The sequence below is a fragment of the Sceloporus occidentalis genome, unplaced genomic scaffold (assembly GCF_023333645.1).
Source record: "Sceloporus occidentalis isolate IW3139 unplaced genomic scaffold, rSceOcc1.0.p SCAF_14, whole genome shotgun sequence".
NCBI classification, from domain to species: Eukaryota; Metazoa; Chordata; class Lepidosauria; order Squamata; family Phrynosomatidae; genus Sceloporus; species Sceloporus occidentalis.
In genome coordinates this window covers 17,824,299-17,849,685 of record NW_028316994.1, presented here as the reverse complement: position 1 = coordinate 17,849,685, position 25,387 = coordinate 17,824,299, and the positions used below count along the sequence as shown (strand labels likewise).

Genomic DNA, 25,387 nt, shown 5'->3' with positions numbered 1-25,387 from the left:
CAGAGCGCTCCTCATTGGAGAACAGAACCTGAATGAAAAGATTTAAATTCCAAGAAAGGGGATTCGGACTAAACATTGGGAAGAACTTCTTGGCAGAAAGAGTTGCTCAACAGCGGAATTGATGGCAGTGGTCTTTAAACAGAGGCTGGATAGCCATCTTTCTTTGGTGGTCTTTAAACAGAGGCTGGATAGCCATCTCTCAAGGATTTGCTGGCAGCTGGTGAACTAGATGTCCCCTCCACCTCTATGGCTAAAATCTGGATTAAATTAAGGAGGTGTGTGTGGGCATTGTTTGACCCTCCTTTTCTTGCTGAACTACAACTCCCATCAGCCTTAGCCACGATTTAGGGATTATGGGCACTATAGTTCAATGACAAATGCCATTGACATCATCCCTGCCCCTGTTGTGAACTAACTGGGAGTCAGGGCTGGGCCTTTCAGTTTCAGACCCATCTTCTTTGTCATCTTCCGCAGAGACTCCTGTGTCCTTGGCTCAATGACTCATAGTCTCACTGGACAAAATGTGCAGCATTTCTTCACAGAGCCTTGCTGGGTGCGGGGCAGTGGCTGTCACACTCTCCAAATTCCCCCAAAGCAAGCATGAACAAACACCCAGCAGCTGGCGAGAAAGGCCCTCTGTGTATGCCCAGGTGCACACTTGTTCCTTCTGGACCTTTATCTCTTGTGGCTTCTGTCTATGGAATCCTGGAATTTGTCGATTGTTTTGGCCTCAGAGCTATCTAATAGCAAAGGCTAAATGTCTCACAAAACTGTTATTCCCAGAATTCCACACCATTGAGCCATGGCAGTTAAAGTGGTGCAAAGTTGGGTTATTTATGCAGTGGGGATGCAGCCTCTATCAGAGAGCTCTGGGGCCACAACAAGCTACAGATCCTAGGATTTTCTATAGGATGGAACCATGGCAGTTAAAGCGGTGTCAAACAGCATTCATTCTGCAGTGTAAATGAAGCCAGCATTTCTGTCTCTGTTTCTCTTTTTGCCCTCCCAGGCCTCTGCTTTTCCTCATCTTCTGTCTAGCTTGAATTTTTTTAGCAGCATTTACACTGGGAGGATGGTGAAGAAGGGCTAGAGAAACATAGACTTCTGGTGCTGGGCTGCAGTAAACAATGCCATAAGCAAAGCTTGAGCTGGTTGGGGGATTCTGGGAGTGATAGTCCAAAAAGGCCCCTCTTCTCATGGTCAGGAAGTTCCAGTTGGATGGAAGCATTTGGGGCAAAGAGACCAAGGTCAGGCCTTGTGGCGGGGATATGTACTTCCAGCTGATTTTGGGCATTTTCTCAAGCAGGGGATTTTCAGAGGGGCTTCTGCCAGGTCCTTCTCCTGAAACAGAGCCTGCAGGATTCCTTGGCGGTCTCCCATCCAAGGACTAACCAGGGCTGGCTCTTCTTAGCTTCCAAGACCAGGCAGGTTCTGGGAACAGCGATGGTTTCTGAGCATGGTTTCTGAGCGTGGCTGGGCATTATTTGCTCTTCCCCTGTTTGTCTGTTTTGCTCTTCATGCAGGGTTTCTGCTCTGTTTACCTTGGCTGTGGGAGGCATGCTTACACAACGGAGTAGGAACTTCCTGAGCATGGGAAGAGGGGTCTTTTGGGGCTGTCACTCCCAGAATCCACAGAAGCAAGTCGTGCAGTTAAAACGGCAAACTGTAAAAACAACTAATGCATAGAATCCAATATAAAATTATAAAACAATATTAAAATACGTACTAGACAAACACACTAGAGCTTTGGTTACCAAAATAAGAAAGAAAATGGAGACTGAGAAAAGAAAACCTCATCCCTGGAGCTCCCTTGGAAGAAGAAGCCACCTTCAAGAGGCCTCTAAAGGGTGTGTGTGTGTGTGTATACACATACTGTATATATTTCTCCCTGTAGCCAAGCATCCCCTGCCCCCCCAAGTGCTCTTTCTTGCCCTCTTGGTTGGCTCAGGTGTGTCCAGGTGAGGCCAGTCTCCCTGGAAAGGGCCCCTGCAAGACCGGGGGGGGGGGAAGGGGGCTTTCTGCCTGCAGCTGAAATGACGAAATCTCACTCGCCAGAGGCCTCTTGCAAGAAGCCACCCACAACAAGGCACTGCCGGCCAAAGGTTCCCAAATGTGTTTTGTTTTGGGTCCATGTAAACAAGCATCTCTTGACCTGATAGTTCACTTTTGCAAAGAAAACAAAACAGAAGAGTGTGCAGCAAGCAACCCGTGGCTTCCTCCTGCCCCCTTCTTCTCCCAGCCAGCCAGCCCCCAAGGGTTCTTTCTGCCTGTTCCTCTTGGCTCAGGTGTGTCCAGGTGAGGCCAGTCTCCCTGGAAAGGGGCGAGGCTGGGCCTCTTTTGCTTTCTCTCTCTCTCTCTCTCTCTCTCTCTCTCTCTCTCGGGGTTTCTGTCGACCCTCCTCCTCCTCCTCCTCCTCCTTTCCCCGCCCAGGGCATAAAGCCAGGTGGCTCACCTGGCGCCCAGGTAAGCGCCTCCCTCCGGCCCCGGGACCTGTGGCTCTTTCTTTCGGCGCTTGTCTCTGTCTCTGGGCTCCTCTCGAGCGATGGCCAACTCGGGCTTGCAGCTGCTGGGCTTCGCCTTGGCCCTTTTGGGCTGGATCGCCACGCTGGTGGCCACCGTGATGCCCCAGTGGCAGATGTCCTCCTACGCGGGGGACAACATTATCACGGCGCAAGCCATCTACAAGGGCCTCTGGATGAGCTGCGTCTGGCAGAGCACCGGCCAGATCCAGTGCAAGGTCTACGACTCCGTCCTCGCCCTCGGAGGTAGGAAGGAGGGCTTGGCAGGGGGGACATGGGGGGGGGGGTCGGAGGGAAGGACCCCCAAGGAGAGCAGGGGGCACCCCCAGAAGGGATTGCACTCCCCATCACCCCCCCTGGACCCAGCACCCTCCACTTTGGGCAGCACCAACAGCACCCTCCTTTGCAAGGGCTACCAACTCAGCATTTCCCATTGAGGGCCAACAGACACCCCCCTCCCCCCAGGAGTCCTGTTCTTTGGGGGGCTACTCATTCTTGGAATCCCCATTTTCGGGGCCAGAAACCCCCGGAATCCCTGTTTTCCCAGGTTACAAAACTCTCCGAATCCACACTTTCTAGTCAAGAAATTCAGAATCCTTATTTTTAGGCTACAAAACTCTCAGGATCCCTCTTTTCTCTGGACAACAATCTCAGACGCAGAATCTCCATTTTCTGGGCCACAAACCCCCAGAATTCCTGTTTTGTTTTTGCTTGTTGTTTGGACTACAAACTCCCACAATCTTCCTCCTTTGGGTCGCAAATGCTCCCAGGGCTTTTGGGGGCAACAAACCCCAGGAATCAAACACATACAAGCTCCCAGAATCCTCATTTCGTTGGCAAAACATCTCCCAGAATGCCCCCTTTTGGAGGCTGTAAAACCCCAGGAGTCCTTCTTTGGGACTGAATTCTCAGCAACCCCTCTTTTACAAAGTCCCCAGGTCATGCTCCTACTCTCCCCCCCCCTAGGCTCCCAGAATCCTCCCCTTTGAGGGACTACGCAATCCCAGAATCCCCCAGCCAGCTGTACTCCTCCTCTTCCACCAAAAATGTAACTTGCTCAATCTTTGTTCAAAGGGGCCAACTTCCAGGAAACCCCAGTCTCTTTCCCTGTAGTTGGGGAAGTGACTTTGAAGAAGGGACTGCAGTTCCCAGCATCCCCTGGTTTCTTGGGAGTGCAGGGAGGGGTAGTCCAAAAAAGTAACTTTTCTGGCCTCAGATGATGGAGGGGGGAGGGCTGGCCGTTGAACTGGGGAGAGATGAACTTGGGGTGGGAAAAAGGGGGCTATTTGAAGCCAAGCAATGGAAAGGGCAGGCATCTTGGAGTAGGCATTGGGGGGCAAATGGGGGCATGGCTCAGTTGTGGGGCAAAAGACAGAACAGGGGGGCATGTGGGGGCAGGAAAAAAGTGGGTAGCCTTGCTTTGTGGCCCAAAAATGAGGGTGTAGGGTTTGGCTGCATCCACACTGGAGAAATAATCCAGTTTGGCACCGCTTTAACTCTTTTCTGGCTCAAGGCTATGGCATTCTGGGAGTTGGAGTTTGTTGTGGGGCCTTCTTTCTTTAAACTGTGCTCCGCTCTGGGCCCACAACAAACTCCAACTCCCAGAATGCCATAGCGTTGAGCAGGGCAGTTAAAGCGGAGCCAAACCAGGTTATTTCTCCAGTGTGGATTCAACCTTTGATTCCCTTTGCTTTTCCCCGGAAAATTGGGTTGAACCTGGAGGGCCAATGGATTGCAAACTTTTCACCATGGTGGTCTTTGGAAGCCATCCCAAAAGCTAAAAAGGGGTTTGGAAGAGGTCAGGGAGGCGAGTTCGAGTTGAGGTGCAAAGGCAGGTGTTTGGGGAACCAAGGGGCCTCCATGTTCTTTCTGCCCCGGGAGACTTACCTGCCAGTCTCTCCTGGCCTTTGGCCCTTTTGTCACTGATTAACCAGTTTTTCTCTCCAATGACCCTCCATCCCAGTTTGGTTCCTTTTGCAGAGGCAGGAAACCCACCGGCCACACCCCAAGCCTACACACACCCTACAACTAGGAGGAAACACGCCTTTTCATACCATTTTTCAAGGGCCTTTCTCTGGCATTTCGAAAGGAATGAGATTTCTGGAATCTTGGACCTAAAGCGGAACTTTAGTGGGGAAATAAATTCTGGAATGAAAATTTCTCAGCCGAAAAAACCTAAGCCATAAGAGAGAGAGAAACCACTGTATGCTTTAATTCTGTCCTTAAATTTGGATTATCTTGGCATTGGCAAGATTGTTGTGTGTCTTCCAAGTCGTTACCAATTTATGGCGACCCTAAGGCAAACCTATCATGGCAAGATTTGTTCAGAGGAGGTTTGCCATTGCCTTCCCCTGAGGCTGAGAGAGTGTGAATTGTCCCAGGTCCCCCTTTGGGTTTCATGACCAAGTGGGGATTCGAACTCTGATCTCCAGAGTCCAACGCTCAGAACTCCTCCATCTCACTGGATCTCCATTTGCAAGACCAGAGCTTGGCAAGCGAAAGGAAATCCAATGTGAAGTCAAAGGCTTTCATGGCCAGCATCCGTAGTTTTTTGTTGGTTTTTGGGGCTCTGTGGCCATGGTCTAGAAGAGTTGATTCCTGGACATTTCGCAAAAGGAAATCCCTTAAAAAAAAAGAATAAGGTTTTATCTTGTTCTTAAAAGGAGGTTTAAAAACATTCAGATTTAAATTTGAAAACTGAGTTTTAAAATTAATTGAAAACCAAGAAACAAGGGAGGGGAATAGATAGGATATTCATCGTATATGGCGATCAAAACCAGTTATATGGTCTTAATAAAAGATGAAGCCTTATGACCCTTTGGAAACACATTTTTAAAAGCAATTGTACTGGGATTTAAACAGGTGATTGTCTCCCCTGAATTTTGGAAGCTGCTTGTTCTTAAAATGGGGAGGCAATGGGGAAGCGCTCCATGGGACTTCCCTCTACCCGTCTCTGTGTGGGTTACATAGCCAAGGGTAGCCATGATGGCCAGACAGCAGAGCAGAATAGCAAAGTACTGTATGGTTAGTTATGAATAATCCATCTGGATACTCCATCCATGCCCAGAGGCTGCCTTGGTTACTCCTTCATTTGGCATCTCAAGTAGTTCCTGGTTCTAATTCAAGCCTGCCCTTAGGGATGGGGAGACATCCAGTACAACAGGGATGCGTGGGAGTGTTTGGGAACACCCAAACTTTGGTGGTTTATTTATTTCAAGGGTTTATATCCCGCCTTTCTCCCACAATGGGATTCAGTACAATAGGTTTACAACACAAGCTTACAATTTGGAATTTGGAAAAAAAAGAGAGGAAAATGCACACTCCAAGGGTGCATCTACACTGTAGAAAGAATGCGGTTTGACACCCCTTTTAAGGAGCTATGGCTCCTTTTTGTTGCTGCTGTGTGCCTTCAAGCCATTTCTGACTAATGGTGACCCTAAGGTTAACCTATTATAGGGTTTTCTTGGCAAGATTTGTTCAGAGGAGGTTTACATTTGTCTTTCCCTGAGGCTGAGAGAGTGTGACTTGCCCAAAATCACCCAGTGGGTTTTTTGGCCAAACTGGGAATTGAACCCAGGCTCCCCAGAAATGTAATCCAGCTCTTAAATCATTGCTCCCCTGTAGCTCCCAGGGTTTGTAATTTTGCAGGGTTTTGAGCCTTCTCTTCCAAAGAGTGCCAACGCCACAGAAAACTACACATCCCAGGTATCTGTAGGATGGAGCCATGGCAGTTAAAGGGGCGTTAAACTGCATCATCTGTACAGTTCAGATGCACCCCGAGAGACAGGGATCACCTGGGTTTGGGGTCTCCCCATTCTGTAAAGCAGATTCCCTCCCCTTCAGGTACGTAGGACTTCAGCGCCCATCATCCCCAACCAGCACACCAGCAAATTTAAATTGGTTCTGATCCGCATCTGATTCACACTTGTGCGGAACCAATTTATCAAAAAAGACGTGGAAAACATCAGCGTCAAAAGCGCGGGTTAAATGGCTCTAGCGCATGGCCCCTGTCTCGGAAATGTTTCAGCGATTCGGGTTTAAGTGGGAACCAGGGTCGCTGGAACCAATTCAAACCGAGTTGCGATCCGGTTTCAAAGGTAGTGGGAATGAGGCCTCTGTGTGGGAAGCCCTCCTGGAGTGTGTGCCTTGGCATTATCCCTGGCTTTCCTTTGAGGAAGGGATGGCTTTTGGGTCCCCCCAGGATCCTCCTCTTTGCCTCCCAATCTGTGGGATTTGCACTGGCTTTTCAATGGGGTTTGGTGGTGCTTCTGGGAGGCCAGGTATCAGGGTGGCTTAGGGCAGAATCCTCCTCTGTAATGCTCTGTTTAGACAACCCAGGTTCAAAGCGCCGGCCTCCGCCTCCTCCTTCTCCAAACAGAGAACAAGGTGCGGAAGGTGCAGCTTCCTTTGCCACTAAAGCCACAGATCTAACATTTTTAAAAAATGTATATGAACATCATCTAAGAACAGCCGCTTGGAAGAGCGTTTTTCTTTTCTCTCCCCTGGCTGCCTTTTTCTGGGCCCAAGGGTTATTTTCTCATTTTGAAAAGAAGCAGGTGGGGAAGAAAACAGAAAGGTCTCCCAAAGAAGCTGTCTTTGGCCTATCTTTGCATTTCCTGCTCCTTTTGTCCCTTTTCCCTCCCCGAAACTGCCTTGGCCGGTTGGGTCAGTTCCCCTGGGCTTTCCTTTTCTTCTTCTCCCCCTTCCTCTCTCTCTCTCTCTCTCTCTTCATGGCTGGTCACACCTTCAGTTTCAAACATGACACAAAAGGATCACTACTAGCTCTAGCAAGAGCAATAGTGGCAAGTACTACCTGTGTGGAGTTCTCTCTCTGCCTAGGCACTGCCAACCTGGAACCTTGTCCTTTGAAATGTTCTGGGTTTCATGTGTAAAGTATGTTTATTGATGTGTTTTAACTGATATAGTGCGTCTGTTAACGGTTGTCATTCCCCTTGATCCATAGGAAGAAACTGGTGAGAAATAATAATAACAATAATAATACCATACACTATGGGTCTTGCAGAAAATAAGTCCCTTTTTCTCTCCCCAACCCTCTTAACAACAACAACAACAACACAACAACAGCAAAAAGAAAGAAAGGGAGATTGTTTTATGTTCTACCATGTACTGCAGGTATTGCAGAAAATAAATCCCTTTCTCTCTCCTACGCTCTCTTTAATAATAATAATAATAATAATAATAATAATAATAATAATAATTCTGCTGTGAGTGTGATTCAAGGACTCCCATGGATACCAAAATCTGTGGATGCTAAAGTCCCATTAAATACAATGGAGTATTGTTATTGTTATAACTGAGCCTTGTTATCTCTTTGGGTGTGGTTCCAGGAGCCCTGTGGAGACCAACATCTCTGGGTGCTCAAGCCTCATTAAATACAGTGGCATTGTAAAATAGTACTGTATCCCTTATATAAAATGGCAAAACCAAGGTTTGTTTTTTGGAAGGTATATATGTTTTGAATATTTCCAAGCCATGGATGAAGAATGCATGGATAAGGAGGCTCAACTATCTTAACATAGCAGTCCTTACAGAGTTTCATAGGCAAAACCACTCAGGGATCTGCCAGAAAGGTGCAATTTGAAATGAAATTATGCAGGAACTAGTAGGCAGAAGGAGATCTCTATAGAAAGAAGGTTGGACTATATGAACTTTGGGGTCCCTTCCAGCTCCATAGTTCTGTGATTCTGTGACCCTTTTGGCATCTAGGGCAGATGGAAGGATTTCCGAGTTAGAGCCCCCAAGGATCCCAGAGTTTGGAAGTAGATGTGTGTTTTATGGGACAATAAAATGATATACAGATATCAAAGGTGGTATTGTAAACTGGTGGCAACCAGAAAACATTTGGGGAACTATTTGCTGGGAGACAACAACCGATGTTAGGAAGAGAGAACTGTCATGGAGTGGGGAAGAATACATATTTTAGTTGGCCCAATTAAAAGCAATCACTGTGTTGTGGATGTTGGCTGATAATGTACTTTAATAATAATAATAATAATAATAATAATAATATGATTTATTTATATTCCGCCTTTTCCTTACGGAATCAAGGTGGATTACAAGACAAAGGCATCAAAAATACAAAATACACCCCCCATCAATAACATCACAGCAATATTATAACAATAAAGTAACAGCAAAATAACAAACAAGTACAGATTACATGCTGAAAATAGTTACATTAACAGCAAAGTCCTGCCTAAGGTCTACTCTAAGCTGCTGCTGTTCTCTGGGCTGGTTCAGCCAGGTGGGCTCAGGTGTTTCTGTGCCAGTGGGCGATGGGCCTGGGCTTCCCTTGTTACGAAGGGAGGGATGAGTAAACCAAGATTAACCCTTGAGTAAAGTCTGAGCAACCTCTGTGTAAACCCTGAGTAATCCCAGATTAATATTGTCTTGACTTTGCGAGAAGAAGGGTACTTCACCTGTATGTTTTCAGGAGTGGTCTGTTGTGATTCTGGAGTGGACCCTGGGCTGAGAATATCGCCTGTGCTCCTGGCTGGAGGAGAGATTGAGCTCCTGGGCGTTTCATTGGTTTTATTTCCAAAGAAGCCAGGAGTCCTGTGGTGGATTTAGGAGAGTTTCCCTTCAAACTGCCCCCCAAATGTGCTGGACTACAACTCCCACAAAACCCATTCTGTTCCAAGTATAAGGCAGGTGCCTCTGCTTTTCTAAATGGCCGCAGCCCAACACTGTTCAGCAGGAAATCTCTCTTTTTGGCCTTGCTTTTCTGTTTTCTTCTAAGGCTGCCTGAAGTTTTGTTGCTTGAAAGAGCTGGGTGGGGGTTCTGGGTGGGGCAAATGTCCGAAGCAAGGAAAAACACCAGTGGCAAGGCCCTTGGGGTGAATTTTAGGAGTGCTTTGGAGGTTTTTTGGGCCTAAAATGGACAAAATAGCTTGCAGAATTTAATATATGCACCGTATCTTGAAAACAAAAGGCCTCCTACTCGGACCCTGGGTGACCAGGGCCCCTCCGTCTTTAGGAACTTGACAGAACTTACATATGAAGGAAGATTCCCTCTTAAATGCAGCTCTTGGGGGCACAGGAGCCCTCTGCTGTTTCGCAGTTGGCAACCATTGAATCTTTCCCGTTTCTGAAATGGGCTTAAAGGGCTGGCGTTTCTCCTAGTTCTTGTGCCCAAGTCAGGCAACTGTAGGATAAATAGGAAAATTGAGTATTAAGAGGAGGATGTTTCACGCTTGGAAGAGGAATGTCTTAATTTTCTGGGCTGGGGAAGGCAATGCATGCCCTTTGATGGACTGCAACACCCATCAGCCTGAGTAGGTGCAGTCAAGAAGAAGGGATGATGGTAGCTGTTTATAAACTGTACCAGGGAACCTCTTCCACCTTTGTGCCCTTCTTGTATTTTGTCCTATAGTCCACACCAGACACAGCCATCACCAGTGTCTGAGGATGATGGGTGCTGCAATCCAAAACTTCTTGGCGCAGGCCAGATTGACAGGGTGCCTGCCATAGGGAAGGAAGGGAGAAACTGACCCTCAGCACCCCAGTGGTGGACACAAGCGATGGTTTGCACACAGGAAGGGAGTGAAGATTAATGGTTGGAGCAGAGGAAATTGTAGACTACTAAACCTTTGCAAAAAGAAGCTAAGCTGGTTGGAGTTGTTTCTAGTGTGTATATGGAACAAACCTAGAAATTAGGATTCATTTAATCTCCAGAAGAACTCTTTTTGTGGGTCACTACAACTCCCAGGGTCCCCAGTTATCTGGCTGGGGGATTATGGGGAGTTGTAGTCCATTCCAAGTTCTGTCATATGGGATTTTGGTCTAGCTGCAGATAAGGAAACCAGGACAGGCCTCTTTCCGTGCATTTCTGACTCTCACCTGCCTCTGTTAGTCTGTTTATAAAGCCCAGCCTCGCCGCTTGCCGAGAAGTCCCCATATCTTATCACATTTCATTCTTTGAGAAAACAAACTTGCTCCATCCATGGCAAAAGTGCAACCGCAAGGGTCACGGGGAACCAAGTGGCGCCGGAAAGCAGCCTGACGCAGAGCGAAACCTTCACCGCAGGCTGCTTTGCCACCTCTGGGAAGCCTGTGTGCACATGTGTGTGCCATTTTTGCGCCCATTTCTCAGATTCTGCTGGTCTGTGGTCGATGGCTGAAGAGCCAGACTATCTGGAAAGAAACAGAAAAGAGAGCATTAGTCTGGGGCTGCATCCACACCGGAGAAATAACCCGGTTTGGCACCTCTTTAAGTGCCCTGTCTCACAGCTATGGAATTCTAGGGCCCACAACAAACTCCAACTCCCAGAATTTCATAGCCTGGAGCCAGAAAAGAGTTAAAGCGGTGCCAAACTGGATTATTTCTCCACTGTGGATGCATCCTTGGACAGCGAGGTGGTCTCTGGGGAAACAAGACTGTATGAAACTCTGGGAAGGGGCTTTGGGGATGATGGGAGTTGTTGTCCCCCAAAATCACTTTTGAAGAACTCTCAGCTTTCCTTCATTGTCTGAGATGCTGAAAATTGTACCTCAGAAATGGTAACTTCTTAAGCCTTGATGGCAAATCTGGCTTGTAACCCATTTTAGGTGGTGAATCAGGATTGTAACCCAGATTTGGGCTTGTAAGCCATTTTGGATGAGCAGCTAGTTGAAAGGGCAAAAAAATTACACTGGGCCCTTGGTATCCGCTGGGTTTTGTTTCCAGGACCCCCTATAGATACCCAAATCCATGGGTACTCAAGTCCCTTTAAAGGCAGCGGCATAGGAAAATGGGATCCCTTATCTAAAATAGCAAAATCAAAGTTTGCTATTTGGAGTTTAGATGTTTTGGGGTTATTTTTAAGTCGTGGATGGTTGAATCTGTAGATAAAGAATCGGTGGATATGGAGGGCCAACTGCCTAAAATGGCAAAATTAAGGTTTGCCTTTTGGAATGTATGTATTGTTTGGAATACAATACATATCTTCAAGCTATGGATACAGTCGGCCCTTCTATACACAGATTTTTTATACACGGATTCAAGCATACACGGTTTGAAAATGTTCCAAAAAAGTATAAATTTACCTTGATGTTCCATTTTTTATTAGGGACACCATTTTGCTATGTCATTATATTTAATGGGACTTGAGCATACACGGATTTTGTTATACACGGGGGATCTTGGAACCAAACCCCAGCGTATAACAAGGGTCCACTGTAGTTGAATCAGTGGAAAAAGAATCTGTGAATACACAAGGTCAGCTGTACAAATCTGGGTTCTGGAGGGAGAGGGGTTATTTTATTTGAGAAATCCTGCTGTGATCTGCAGCTGCTAAAATGTCTTGCCCCCCAAAACAGGGGCTCTGCCTCTAATGCCTCCCAAACCCTGCTTTAGCCATTAGGCCCCGCTCTCCTCTTCTGTCTCCGAAACTGATCATATCGGTTTCAATGAAACTATTTTTTTCCACTGAAGCTTGGCTGGTGAGTGGTGTCCGTTGTGGCTCAGCGCATTTGCGTGCGCACCTGTCCCTGGGGAGAGGTGATGTCACATTACCTGTGGGGAGTGCAAGAGCGATGGGTGGGGCAGTCCGGGCTTGAATTCCAATCAGCCACCCGGCCAAGCGTGCCGTGAAAGTTGGAGCCGGGAAGGGCCTCTTTGCAAACCCAAAGAGCTCTCATTCTCTGTCTTTTTCTCCCACGCTTCAACACCTGGCCAGCTCTGAGCATCCATTTTTCTCCACTGTCTCCACTGGATATGTCCAAAATGGCCACCACATTGGCCTAAAATGGCCACCGAGTCGGTGGCATTAAGAAAAGTTAGGGGCAAGTTTTGAGTTCTTGCCATTGCCTGAAGAGAGCAAGTTTCACGCTGTCAGTAACTCACTTCTTATCATTTATGATATGTCATGATGTATCATCTATATTTTGAGAGTCAGTGTGGTATAGTTTGAATGCTAGACTATGGCCCTGGAGATGAGGGTTCGATTCCTCGCTCAAGCATAAAACCCATTGGTGACCTTGGGTAAGCCACACACTCTCAGCCTCAGAGGATGGCAATTGGCAAGTCTCCTCTGAAGAAACTTTCCAAGAAAAATGATAGGATGGCTTTGGGGTTGCCATACGTCAGAAATTACGGAGGCACACAACAACAACAAATATATATAGTAATGTAATACAGGTTGAGTCTCCCTTATCCGAAATGCTTCGGACCAGAAGTATTTTGGAATTTGGATCCCGCCCCCTCAATTTTGGAATATTTGCATAAGGAAACATCTTGGAGACTGGACCCAGTTCATTTCTGTTTTGTATATTCCTTATACATATAACCTGAAGGTAACTTTATACACAATATTTTTAAAATACTGTTGTGCATGAAACAAATTTTGTGTACGCTGAACCATCAGAAAGCAAAGGTGTCACTATCTCATAATATTGGATTTTGGAGTATTTTGGGATTCCAGATAAATGAGACTTAACCTGCAGCTGTTTCAGAACACCTTCAAATTCTCATGGGATGCTTTGAAAGGCAGGGAGCTTGGCAGCGTTCTTTTGTTTGTTTTTGGGGACTACAGCCCCATAATATGCTTGGTGGATTCTGGGTGTTGTAGAGCCCAAAAGACCCATTTCCACATTGCCACGATGGCTGGGGAATTCTGGGTGTTGCAGTCCCCAGCCGCAAGTTATCACTTTTCCACGCTCATTTCATGCCAGCAGCTGTAGCCAAGAAGGTAACTTTTCTGAGTGGCCATGCTGGTTGCAGCATGCTGAGCAGTATACTCAGAGTCCTCTTTCCAATTAGCCATGCTAGTAGGGGGATTATGGGGACTTGTAGTCCAAAATAAGAACCCATTAAATTGAGTGAAGCATCATCAGATAGAGAATATGGCAGGGTCCAAGTAGCGTGGCTTTTTGTAACGGTGCAATTGTGATCTTATCTGTGGCCATTTCCTTCAGACGGTTTCCATTCTGTTTGGATTTGTTCCTAGAACACCTCTTGGAAACACCATTGTTTTCTTTTCACAGTGTCACGGAAACTGCATCTACACTGCAGAGTGAATGCAGTCTGATACCGCTTTAACCGCCATGGCTCCAGTTCCATGGCTATGGGATGCTGGGGTTTGTTGTTTTGTGAGATATTTAGCCTTCTCTGAGAGCGCTCTAGTGTCACAACAAGCTACAAATCCCAGGATTCCATAGCATGGAGCCATGGCAGAGAAAGCGGTGTCAATCTCTAATGTGGCAACAGCCTGGATCTCCATGCTTAGCTCTAAATGTTTCATATTTCCCTCCTCTCTTTATCATAAATTCTCCTGTCCCAAGGGATTGCCACATCAGTAATTCAAGGTTTCTTCTTCTCAACCATGGTTAATTCTGTCATATTATCTTCTATTATTTTTTTAATCTGAACAATGAACTCTATAGGGATTTTTACAACTTTTGCAGGCCTATCATCCTCATCATTTTTCCTCTGAAACTGGGACTTTAGGAAGCTTACTAGTTAAAATGAAAAAAGGAACCTTACAAGTTAAATCTTACAATAAAAAGGAAGGTTACAAGTTACAATGATGCTCTGCTCTGGGCCCACAACAAACTCCAACTCCCAGAATACCATAGCCTTAAGCCAGGGCAGTTAAAGCGGTACCAAACTGGGTTATTTCTCCAGTGTGGCTGCAGCCAAAATGTGTGTGTTCTTCCTCCATAATAAATGTGCCATATTGACCACACTCTGACGTTGCTTGGCCATTTACACCCAGTTTACTCAGTGTTGTACGGAGGAAGAGGGGATTCCCACATGCGGGTCTTTACTTTAGGAGCTCTGTTTGTCCTCTGGGTTGTTCATGGAGCCCACAAAGAGTTAAATAAGGTGTGTTTTTATTGCTCTCTGCTAGCAAAGTTCTCTTTTAGACTTTGACTTCTTTCCACCTCCTTGAAATTCTTCCTGGAGAGAGGCCAAAGGTGGGAAACGGAACGGAGGTGTCATTCTAGATTGCCTTCCACTTTTCTTTCTGTGCCACGTGGGGATTTGTAGTTCTCCAAAATCACTTTTCTAAAGTCTGCTTCTGGAAAGTAAGATGTTGGAGAAGGTGGAAATTTGAAATAACCCTGCTGTCCACCTGTTTGTTGTTGTTGTGTGCCTTCAAGTCCTTTCCGACTTATGGCAACCCTAAGGTGACCTATCATGGTTTTTTTTGGCAGGTTTCTCAGGAGGAGGGTTGCCATTGCCATCCTTTGAGAGTGTGCCCAAAATCACCCAGTGGGTTTCCATGGCCAAGTAGGGATTCGAACCCTGATCTCCAAGTCCCTGGAATCCCCATGATGCATGGAAGGGTTTCCCAAAAATAAATCATTGTGCAAAGGTTTTGTGCTGTTGTCTGATGTGCAAAGATCAATCTCTTTGTTCAATGAATGAAATCTTTGCCTGGGGTAAAGACAATCCATTGAACATAAATGGACAGACTTTGAGTGTTTTTGGCTGTAGAAACAGGAAAGGCAAATATCATCCTTGACCATTATGGGATTAGTTGGCACTTAAAAGCTTTGAAGGAAAGCCTCCTTGGTTGAGCTGAATAATGGAGGGGTAGCAATGTTTAGACAATTGGGTTCTTTAGGAGGCAGAAGATCCGTGGAACTCAGTGCTGTTTCCAACAGATATCGGCCCAGTAAGAAATACTAGGTCCCTGCTACAGCTTTATTCAGCATATTGTTTTATTTAATTTTTATCATGCTTTTCTCCCAAATGGGACCCAAGTTGGCTCACATACTATGAATTTTACAAAAGGGTATGTGAATCAAAGAGTCAATGTGGTATAGTGGTTTTAGTGTTAGAGTAGGACTCTGGAGACCAAGGTTCAAATCACTACTCAGCCATGGAAACCCATGAGGTAACACTGAGTAAGTTGGAGAGGAAGGTAAATCTCCTTGACAGATGGCCATCCAGTCTTTGTTTAAAGACCTCCTAGGAAGGAGCCTCCACCACACTCCCAAGGAAGGAGTGTGTGTTTCACTGTCAAACAGCTCATTGTCAGAAGGTTCCTCCTAATGTTCAGGTGGAATCTCTTTTCCTGGAGCTTGCATCCATTGTTCCGGGTCCTAGTCTCTGGAGCAGCAGAAAACAAGCTGGCTGGCTCCCTCCTGAATATGACATCCCTTCAAATACTTAAACAGTGCTATCATATCACCTCTTAACTGTCTCCAGCCTAAACACCCCCAGCTCCCTAAGGCATTCCTCATAGTCATAGGGCATGGTTTGAATCCTCACTTGGCTGTGGAAACTCACTGGGTGACCTTGGGGAAATCACACTCTCAGCTTCAGAGGAAGGCAATAACAAATCCCTTATGAACAAATCTTGCCATGAAAACCCCATTATAGGGTCACCATAATTCAGAAATAACTTGAAATAACAAACAGGAATTAAAACCTAATACAGTATGACCCCCATATCCTTGACTTCAGGATCTGTGGTTTCACGTAACCTCATCTGAAAAAATACAGGAGGCCCTTGGTACCCACTTGAGTTTGGTTCCAATCTGGGCCAAGAAAACCCCATTATAGCTTTACCTTAGCATCGCCATAGGCTGGAAACGACAGGCACACAACACACATTAATGTATCAGTACTTAAAAGACTATAAAATAATTTAAAAAGAAGAAACACACAATAAAAACGCAGCACACAGAGAGAGAGATCCTAAAACAGGTTCATACTGGGAGAGATGGTCATTCACAGATTGTGAAGGTCATGTATGAGCGGTGTGCCAGCGAAACTTTGGGTTCTGGATTTGAAAAGCTTTCCTACCTAACTGAGGAATTAACTAGTTGTATTTGTTGAAAGTTTACAACAGCAACAACATACTCTCCAATTGTCCTGATCTGATAGGGACAACCCAGATCAATCCTCTGCCTTCCCACTTTTCCAGCTGCTTTTAAAATGTCCCAGTTTCTCTCTTCTCCCCCATTTCCCCCTCCCTTACTTCTATTGCTGGAAACTGAATTTAAAGGGGAAATATGCTTTGCACTCAGTTAACGCAGCAGGAGGAGAGAAAGAAAAAGGCAGAATGGTATCCTTCCCAGTCAGCTCCGGCAAAAGCAAACTGCTGCAGCATCTCCCAGCTTGTCTGCGCTTCCTCATTAATAACCTTTGCCCTTTTTGGGCACACTTTGGCCCCGCATGTCCCGGTTTTCACCTGTACAATGTTAGAGACCTGCTCTTTCAGGTTGCTTTGTGTTGTCCAAAGTCACCCTCTGTGTCTCCGGATGACTCCCCGGATGACTTTCAAGAGTTTCAAGATGGTGATTCATTTCTGTTTGCCCTCCCTGGCTCCATTCATCATTCTGCAAACATATTTTTCTTGTTTCTTGTCCCCACCCTGTTCTTAGGTGGCTTCCCCATTCAAGTGTTGACAGCCACACTTTCTTCACTCACTTTTCTAAACAAGTTGTCTAGATGACCTCAAATTGTTGGGCGTTCACTTCCCTGGAACCACACCACGGGGTTTTCTGTTTTTCCACACTTTCCCCTGCAGACCATAGAAAATGTAACTGGGTTGCGGGATTAGACTGAAGTGGACAACCAAATGAATTGCGGTTGTGGCTGTGAATCTCCACTTGGTTTTACAATTGTTTGAACCACACTTGTTGCTTTTATTAGTAATAATTTACAGTGGGCCTTTGGTATCAATTGGGGTCTGGTTTCAGAAACCCCTGCGGATGCCTAATCCACAGGGGGACCAGATGTCCTCCTTTCCAAGACATATTCTCCATTTCAGACTTCTGTCCAGGAGGAATGTCAATATGTCCTCCATTTCGAGAACGACATGCGTTTACATTTATATTAGTGTTTTTAGCTTTTTTTTTTTACATTGAATGTCCGACATTTTGCAGCGCCTTGTCCTCCTTTGTTGTTATGACATCTACCCTATATATATAGAGGTGTCTGTGTATATATATACCCTACCCTATATATAGAGAGTGTATAAAGCACATAAGCATATATATGTTTCACTCCCTCATCTACAGTCTTAAGTGCCACCAGCTCACTGTTATTTTGAGCAACTAAAGAAGGCGGAAGCTGGAAGCGTTTGCTTCTATAAAAATAATGTTCTTTGTTAATCCTGCTAATACATATATAAACACACACACCCCAAATGTATTCCTCTCCTGGTTTTCCCCACGGTTATAATGGGTGTTATATCTTTCACCAGGCTACAACTCCCAGTAGTCCCAGTCAATGGTGAGGAATGCTGGAAGGTGTAGTCCATTGAAACACAACATTTGCTGTCAACACACAATAGTTGGTTTGTAGCAATGATCTGAGTGCCAAATTTCCCTGGGCAGGGCTTGGTACGAATATCTTTTTGGACTATGATTTCCCAGAATCCCTCTGACCCATGCTGGCTAGAGGATTCTGGGAGCTGCTATCCAAAAATTAATATATCCAAGTTCTGTTTTTGGGTTTCCTGGAGCAGCAGGACCCTAATAGAGGACTGAGTTCTCAAAAAGGAAAGGGCAGAGGTTGGTTTGTTGGAGTCGAATCTGTCAGGATTCCTAGCTTTCCCAAAACAGGGTTGCCTTTTGGTCTTTCTGACTTGTTTAGAGATGTGAAGGCCTGGGAAAAAACGGAAAAATGGGGGAGAACCACTATTGTCCTATAGTTGTCCCCCCCCCCAAAAAAAAAACAAACACCACTTTCCCTCCTGGAAAATTAGATTTTAAAATAGTTTATTTTAGAATAATAAATGAATAATGGATAAAATGTATAAGACCAGGAGCTATTCACATATTTGGAACCAGCGTGGTGTAGTGGTTTGAGCGTGGGACTATGACTCTGGAGACCAGGGTTCGAATCCCAACTCAGTCATGGAAACCCCCAGGTGACTTCCTCAGAGGAAGGCAGAGGCAAACCCCCTTTAAGCAAATCTTGCCAAGAAAACTCCATGATTGGTTCGCCTTAGGGCTGTCATAAGTCAGAGAGGACTTGAAGGCGCATGACAACTTTATGCCAAACCCAATTATGTACAAGGCATTTTGGATCTCTAAAGCCACAAAGCCACTTTCAGTCTGTAAAAGGGTGCAAATGTTGGACATTTTCTATTTTTAAGGAATTGCTCATTTGGGGTCTGAAAAAAGGGTCTTGTCTGCTTTCATGGCCTCAAATTGTACCTCTCTCCTCTTTGACTACAACTTCCACAATCTGCCAACCACAACGACTATGCTGGAAATTTTCATCATCTGGAAATTTGACCTCTTTCTTTCCCCATGTTCCTCTTTCTTCCCAGCCTCTCTCCAAGCCACCCGGGCCCTGATGGTGGTCTCTATTGTCTTGGGGGTCATCGCCATGGGCATTGCCACCATGGGAATGAAGTGCACCCGCTGTGGAGGGGACGACAAGACCAAGAAGGCACGCATTGCCATGGGAGGAGGAATTGTCTTCTTGGTTTCCGGTAAGTCAAACTAACAAGGAACAAGATGCATGCCATGCCCAGCAAAGTTGCTTCTTGGAAATGGTGCAATGTCATGGGCTGCATCCACACTGGAGAAATAACCCAGTTTGACACCACTTTAACTGCCCTGACTTCAAGGCTATGGAATTCTGGAAGTTGGAGTTTGTTGTGGGCCTGGAGCGGAGCAGAGCTTAAGGAAGGAAGGCCCCAGAACATACTCCAACTCCCAGAATTCCATAGCCTTGAGTCAGAAAAGAGTTAAAGCAGTGCCGAACTGGGTTATTTCTCCAGTGTGGATGCAGCCATACTCTCCAACATGGCCTTCCAGGAACATGAAGTGTCTGAAATCACCCAGTGGGTTTCCATGGCTGAGCCAGGATTTGAACCCTGCTTCCCAGAGTCCTAATCCAACATTAAAACCACTACCCCTACACACTCCGTAACAAGCCCTATTATATTTCTTGTTTTACTTTCCTCGCAACCCATGGCATCCTGGGCTGCCTCATTTCCAAGATCTGGGGAAAAGACACAATATTGTTCAAATAAACAGACGGGATACATCTGCATTGCAGAAATAAGGAAGATAAGAAAGCACCTCTGAGCATATGCAGAGTGTCTGATAGGTTGTACGGTTTTGTGACAGAATGCATGCAGAGGTTGGAGAGGGGAAATAAGTCTTTTGGACAACTCCCAGAACCCCCCTGCCAGCATAGCATAGCCATGCCGGCTGGGAGATTATGGGAGTTGTGGTCCAAAAAAGTAACTTTCCAAAGTTCTCTGGTGGTTGAAGTTGTTATGCTCTGGACAGACTGTCCCAGGGAATGTTTTCCGCCTATATGTTATATACTGTATAGGCATACCTCAGTTAATAAAGGCTACAACTGCACAGCAGAATTAATGCAGACTGACATGGCTTTAACTGCCATGGCTCAGTGCTGTGGAATTCTGGGGCTTGTAGTTTTGTGAGATGTTTAGCCTTCTCTGTCAGAGAGCTCTGGTGCCCCAACAAACTAGAGTTCCCAGGAGTCTATAGGATTAAACCATGGCAGTTCACTTGTCGTCAAACTGCATTATTTCTGCAGTTCAGATACAAAATGCAATGATGTCCCTTCCTTTTTTTCTGTTTTCACTCCATAGTGCAGGAATGGGAAGTGTGCTGACTTCCAGTGTGGTTGAATTGCAGCTCCCATCATTCCCCACCATTGGCTTAGCTGGCTAGCGCTGATGGTCTTTGCAGACCAGTGACATTTAGAACACTGCATAGGGCTACCAGATTGTGAATTCTTTATTTAAAGCAAACTTTTTCAGGACCTTAAAAAGCATGCAGACATTTTTATACTGGCTTTGGTCTTAAGCCTGCTGATGGGATGCAAGATCCTCCTTTTCCTGCTCCTCAGTCTTTGCCGTTTGTCCACAGATTAATCGGCTGTTTCCTTGGTATCCTTTTCAGTCTCTGTAAACATCATAAACCACTCCAAAGTGGAGTTTGTTCTTGTAGCTCCTGCAATTGGCTTTATCCACAATGGGAGCAAGGCATTTTAAAAGTAGTAATGGTGCATCCAAATGGACATGCATTCCTAGCTTTTGGATAACCAGTGGAGACCAGTAGTAGCTGGTGGCACCCATCCCATGTCAGTAGGACTGGGAATCCTGTCCATGCTTTAAGGAGCTATCCAAGTTCAAAACCTTTTTCCTGAATTTTCCTGAATTCTTGGATTTTTACTTTTGTAAGTGAGCTCCAGTGCCACAACAAACTATAGATCCCAGGATTCCATAGTATGGAGCCATGACAGATAAATCAGTCTCAAACTGACTTCATTCCACAGTTTAGATACAGGCCCAGTTTAAGTAGATTTAACATTCATTTATGTCAGCAAGTACCAATTACTAATAGCTAAGATTAAGAGATTTTAGTGAATTTAACCATATGTAATGAAGAACTGATCTTTTGACTAACTGTAAAGCTAGTAAGTGCCAGCATGGTGTAGTGGTTTGAGGGTTGGGCTGTAACTCTGGAGACAAGGGTCTGAATCCTGGCTTGGCCATGTAATCCTACTCAGTGGCCTTGGGCAAGTTGCACTCTCTCAGCCTCAGAGGAATGGCTCCTTTTTTGCTCCCTCAAAAGGGCGCCATAGCTGCAGCGGTGCAGTTATGCGGCGCTCCTTTGATGCTGTGGCATATGGATGCAGCACCTGAGGAGCGCCATGATGCTATGCTCAGTGTGGAGCAGCGCACAAAATAAAATTGGGGAGCAATTGGGGCGTGCATCATCTGGATGCAACGGCCCGACTCTGCCCCCAGGCCGGCCTTAATGGCTGGTCTGAAGAGGGTCTATGACTCTGGAGGCAAGGGTTCGAATCCTGACTGGGCCCTGAAACCAATGGGGTGATCTTGGGCAAGTCACATGCTCTCAACCTCTAGGGAAGGCAATGACAAACCTGCTCTGAATCTTAGGGTTGCCGTAAGTTGGAAACAACTCCAAGGCACACAACACCACCAACAAAAGCTGTTTTGTTTTTTTTACACACCTGTAGGCTCATTTTAAAATGCATTTTTTAAAAACTTGGAGGGGGTCAGATAATGAACTGGAAGGAAAAGGGAAAAAGCCAAATGGACTAGCATTGAACTGATCTTTCTTTTTTCCTTTCTCCCTGGATTCCAGGTTTGTGCTCCCTGATCGCTTGCTCCTGGATTGGGAATCAGACTGTGCAGGATTTCTACAATGCCTTGGTGCCCGTCAACTCAAAGTGAGTTCTCTCCTGCGAAGCTGGATGGGAAAGCTATAATATTATATGGGAATAGGAGAGAAATGGAATGGGGGAATGTGTTTCCACCATTCATGGGCAACACCTTAGAAACACTTTTTTGAATGGACTGCAACTCCCAGAATCCCCTAAGCCACACGGCCCTATTTTTAAATTAGAAGGCAGCGGTGGAGAGAATGTGGCTCACAGACCACATCTGGACCCTGAACTATTTAGCAAGCTTTTATAGTTATGCTTTAACCCACTCTCCATGGTTTTCATTTGTGGTTAAAAATGGCATTGAGGTTTGCTGCCAAAATTTCAAAGGTCTGGGATGTGTAGTTCAAACATGACAGTGGGCCCTTGCTTCCAGGACCCCAAAAATCCGTGGATGCGCCAGTCCCATTAAAAACAATGCCATAGTAAAATGGTATCCCTTATATAAAATGGCAAAATCCTAGTTTGCTTTTTGGAACACACACACATACATACATATTTGGCCCTTCATTTTTTCGGGGGATCCATTCCAGACTCCCTTGCAAAAATGGAGGCTCATGCTTATTCAAGCCCCATAGGCTTGAATGGAGCATGCCACTGTGTGCGGTGTGCATCCCTTTGCAAATAGTGGAGGACCCAGATCTGTGCATTAGGAGGAGGACTGTATATGTATACAGTGCACCCACACTATATGCGGCTTCCTGCTTATGCGGAAGCCATTCGACAATATAAACAATGGCGGGCATCCACACACCCCATTGTTTCCTATAGAGCATGAGCATACGTGGATTTTCCCTTACGCAGGGGAGTCCAGAACGGAGCCCTGCGCAAGGAGAGGGCCCACTGTACTTGAATATTTACAGTCTCTGGATGGTTGAATCCATGGTTAAAGTCTCCGTAGATACGGCGGGCTGACTGTACCTTGTCTAAATCTCCATCCTTGGGCTCTGCACAAGCTCCCTCAACAAGTTTTATTGTTGTTTCTGTATTTGTAAGGGTGCATCTACACTGTAGAAAATATGCAGCTTGACACCGCTTTAAGTACTGTAGTTCTAGCCTATGGAATCCTGGGATTTGTGGTTTTGCAAGGTCTTTAGGCTTCTCGGCCAAAGAGGGCTGGTGCCTCACCAATCCCAGGATTCTGTAGGATGGGGCCATGGCAGTTAAAATGGTGCATGCTCTCAGCCTCAGGGAAGACCATAACAAATCTCCTCTGAACAAATCCTGCCAAGAAAACCCCATCATAGCTTCACTTTAGGGTCTCCATAAGTTGGAAACAGCTTGAAGACACACATCAACAACATATTTTTTTACCTTTCCAGGTACGAATTTGGAGCGGCCATTTTCATCGGATGGGCTGGTTCCGCGCTGTTGTTGCTGGGCGGAGGGCTGCTGTCCTGCTCTTGCCCCTCCAAAGATGGCTACAACGGCCGCTCCTATCCGCAAGGGAAGGCCATTTCCAAACCTCCCAGTAGCAGAGAATATGTTTAATTGCAGCCAGAAGCACCTGAACACCCACCAGTCCCATAGACACCTGGAATACCACTGAACTGCTCCCCATAGCCCATCATTGGGGGGACTTTGAACTTCTACCCCCCTGGAGGTGCTTTTAATGTTCTTCATTTCATTGCCTTTTATTTTTAAAATTGTATTACCTTTTTAAGCAACAACAACAACAACTGGCTTTGTAATTATTTAGCAATCCCCGTGTAATGTTATTTTTTATCATTGGCAGCATATGGATCTGCAGAATAAATCATCAGTGATTAACTTGTGCGTCCTGAAAACGTTTGCTAGAGTAGAATAAAGGCACAGATTTTAAATTTTCTCTCCCACTTTTGCAGGGCAACAGGGACCTCTTTTAACACACTTTTATCATTCCTATGATTGAATAAATGTAAGTTTGAAATTGACTTCTGCAGATATCACAGAGCCCCAAAAGGCAGAATCAAGTTCCCTTGGAAGAATCCTGACAGATGCAAATCCATAACTGGGAAAGGAACAGAGCTTGGAGAAGTTGCCTTTTTTTTTGGAACAACACCTCCCAATTTCCCTGGCTGTTGGCTTGGGGATTCTGGGAGTTGTAATCCAACAGGATGCGTTCTCCAAACTGTGTAAAAGAATGTTAGAGAGCTTGGGGTTTCTTATGTGTTGCTATGGATCATTTAACCATCAGATGGGTAAACCCCAAATTATCAAGTTGCTCTTTAGAAGTTTTATTCTCCTGGTTTTGGACTGCAGTTCCCAGAATCCCACTGTCCCTGCTGGTGGAAGGATTCTGGGAACTGTAGTCCAAAAGATGGCAACACATCCAAGCTCTGAGAAATGATATTATCAAGTTTTTGGAAGCCTGTTAAGGACTTGCAAAGAAGAAGAGACTGCATAGCTCAGATTCCTGTGGCATTTGGTATTGCAGAGGTGGGAACGGTGGCCTGTGTAATGTTGGACTGCAACACCCAGCAGCCCCATGGCCAGCATCGCCAATGGTGAGGGATGTTGGGAGTTGGAGTCCAACCGCATCAGTAGGGGTGTGTGATTTTTCGCCCTTGAGATATTGTGGCTCACGTTGAATGTTGTGCGCGTGAACATAGCTATGTGTGTACTCACACTTAAGTGCACAAACACACAATGGTGTCATTTGCTGAGGTTTGGATGAAACCCATCATCAGAGCTTGAGAAGGGAATCTAATATCCATCACTTCACCCCAATGCTAAATTTCCCCATTAAGCATAATTTCACTCCATTTTTAAAAATTTTCTGCACGCTGTGATATTTCTTTGCTTGATTAATTTTAAATTTCAAATTTAAATTTTAAATCTCTCTTTTTTTGTCATGGCTTGGAGGGAAAGGGGGAGATGGAGAGAAGGATTTGCAAGCTTGGCCAGGAACAGAGGTATTCCTAGAGTAACAAGTTGCCTTATTTAAAGCACTGCAACTCAATCGGGTTGTATATGCATCTGTGTATTTTTTAAAATTCATTGTCTCTTTATGTTGCTGGGAATTGATATTTTTTTTGTATATAATAAAGACTGTTTTGGACAAAAGCCGGTCTTCTTTGGCTCCTGTTTTGTGGAAGGAGAAACAGTGTTTTAATTTACACAAAAGGGTGAAAGTTGGGTGTGTTTGGAAACTATCTTTGGAATTTAGTCCCAACTATAGCAAGTCTGTCGAAACTGTTACTGATAATATTGATATTAATTCAATCGATCTACTCTTGTTGGGACTAAATACATTATGTGCTTTCAATGGTGACTGTGTCCTAGAATTTCTTGGTTAAATTTGGGCTGTTTTTGTAGTTTTGTGCAATATTTAGCCTTCCTTGTCAGAGCTCTGGTGTGTCACCAAACTACAAATCCCAGAATTCCATAGTAGCAGCAGCAGCAGCAGCAAATTCTTTATTGCTAAAAGCTAGAAGACATCACAATTCAAAAACCATTTACAATGAATAAAAAACCAACCACTGAACAGATTGGATAGAGTAGCCATACTAAATAAATAAATAAAATTACATTTATAATAATTAAAATTAAAGATCTAGGTTAAAATACCTGCTGTCTACAACATGCCAAAATAATTCTTACTATTGATTTTGGCACCTAGTAAATCTTAAGTACCAGAATTCCCTAGCATTGGGCCATGGCAGTCAAAGTGGTGTCAAATTGCTTTATTTCTGCAGTGTGGATGCAGTATTCAGGGGAGTTTTGCCACTGCCTTCCTTGTATGGTC

The 25,387-nt window shown here is 45.3% G+C and overlaps 1 protein-coding gene across 1 annotated transcript; it reads left to right on the top strand.

Annotated features, from left to right (window-relative positions):
- The first annotated feature begins 2,458 nt into the window (after nt 1-2,458).
- CLDN7 (claudin 7) lies at nt 2,459-24,699 on the top strand. Its single transcript, XM_089480113.1, has 4 exons — nt 2,459-2,765; nt 18,755-18,919; nt 21,582-21,666; nt 22,983-24,699. Exons 1-4 carry the CDS (start codon nt 2,543-2,545, stop codon nt 23,149-23,151), a joined length of 642 nt encoding a protein of 213 aa, XP_089336239.1. The 5' UTR covers nt 2,459-2,542; the 3' UTR covers nt 23,152-24,699.
- Nucleotides 24,700-25,387: the final 688 nt, after the last annotated feature.

Bases quoted from the DNA above. Each gene is read 5' to 3' on its own strand.
- CLDN7 (XM_089480113.1), top strand. From the start codon at position 2,543: ATGGCCAACTCGGGCTTGCAGCTGCTGGGCTTCGCCTTGGCCCTTTTG. The intron at 2,766-18,754 runs GTAGGAAGGAGG...CTTTCTTCCCAG, and splicing joins CTCCGTCCTCGCCCTCGGAG to CCTCTCTCCAAGCCACCCGG. The intron at 21,667-22,982 runs GTGAGTTCTCTC...TTACCTTTCCAG, and splicing joins TTGGTGCCCGTCAACTCAAA to GTACGAATTTGGAGCGGCCA.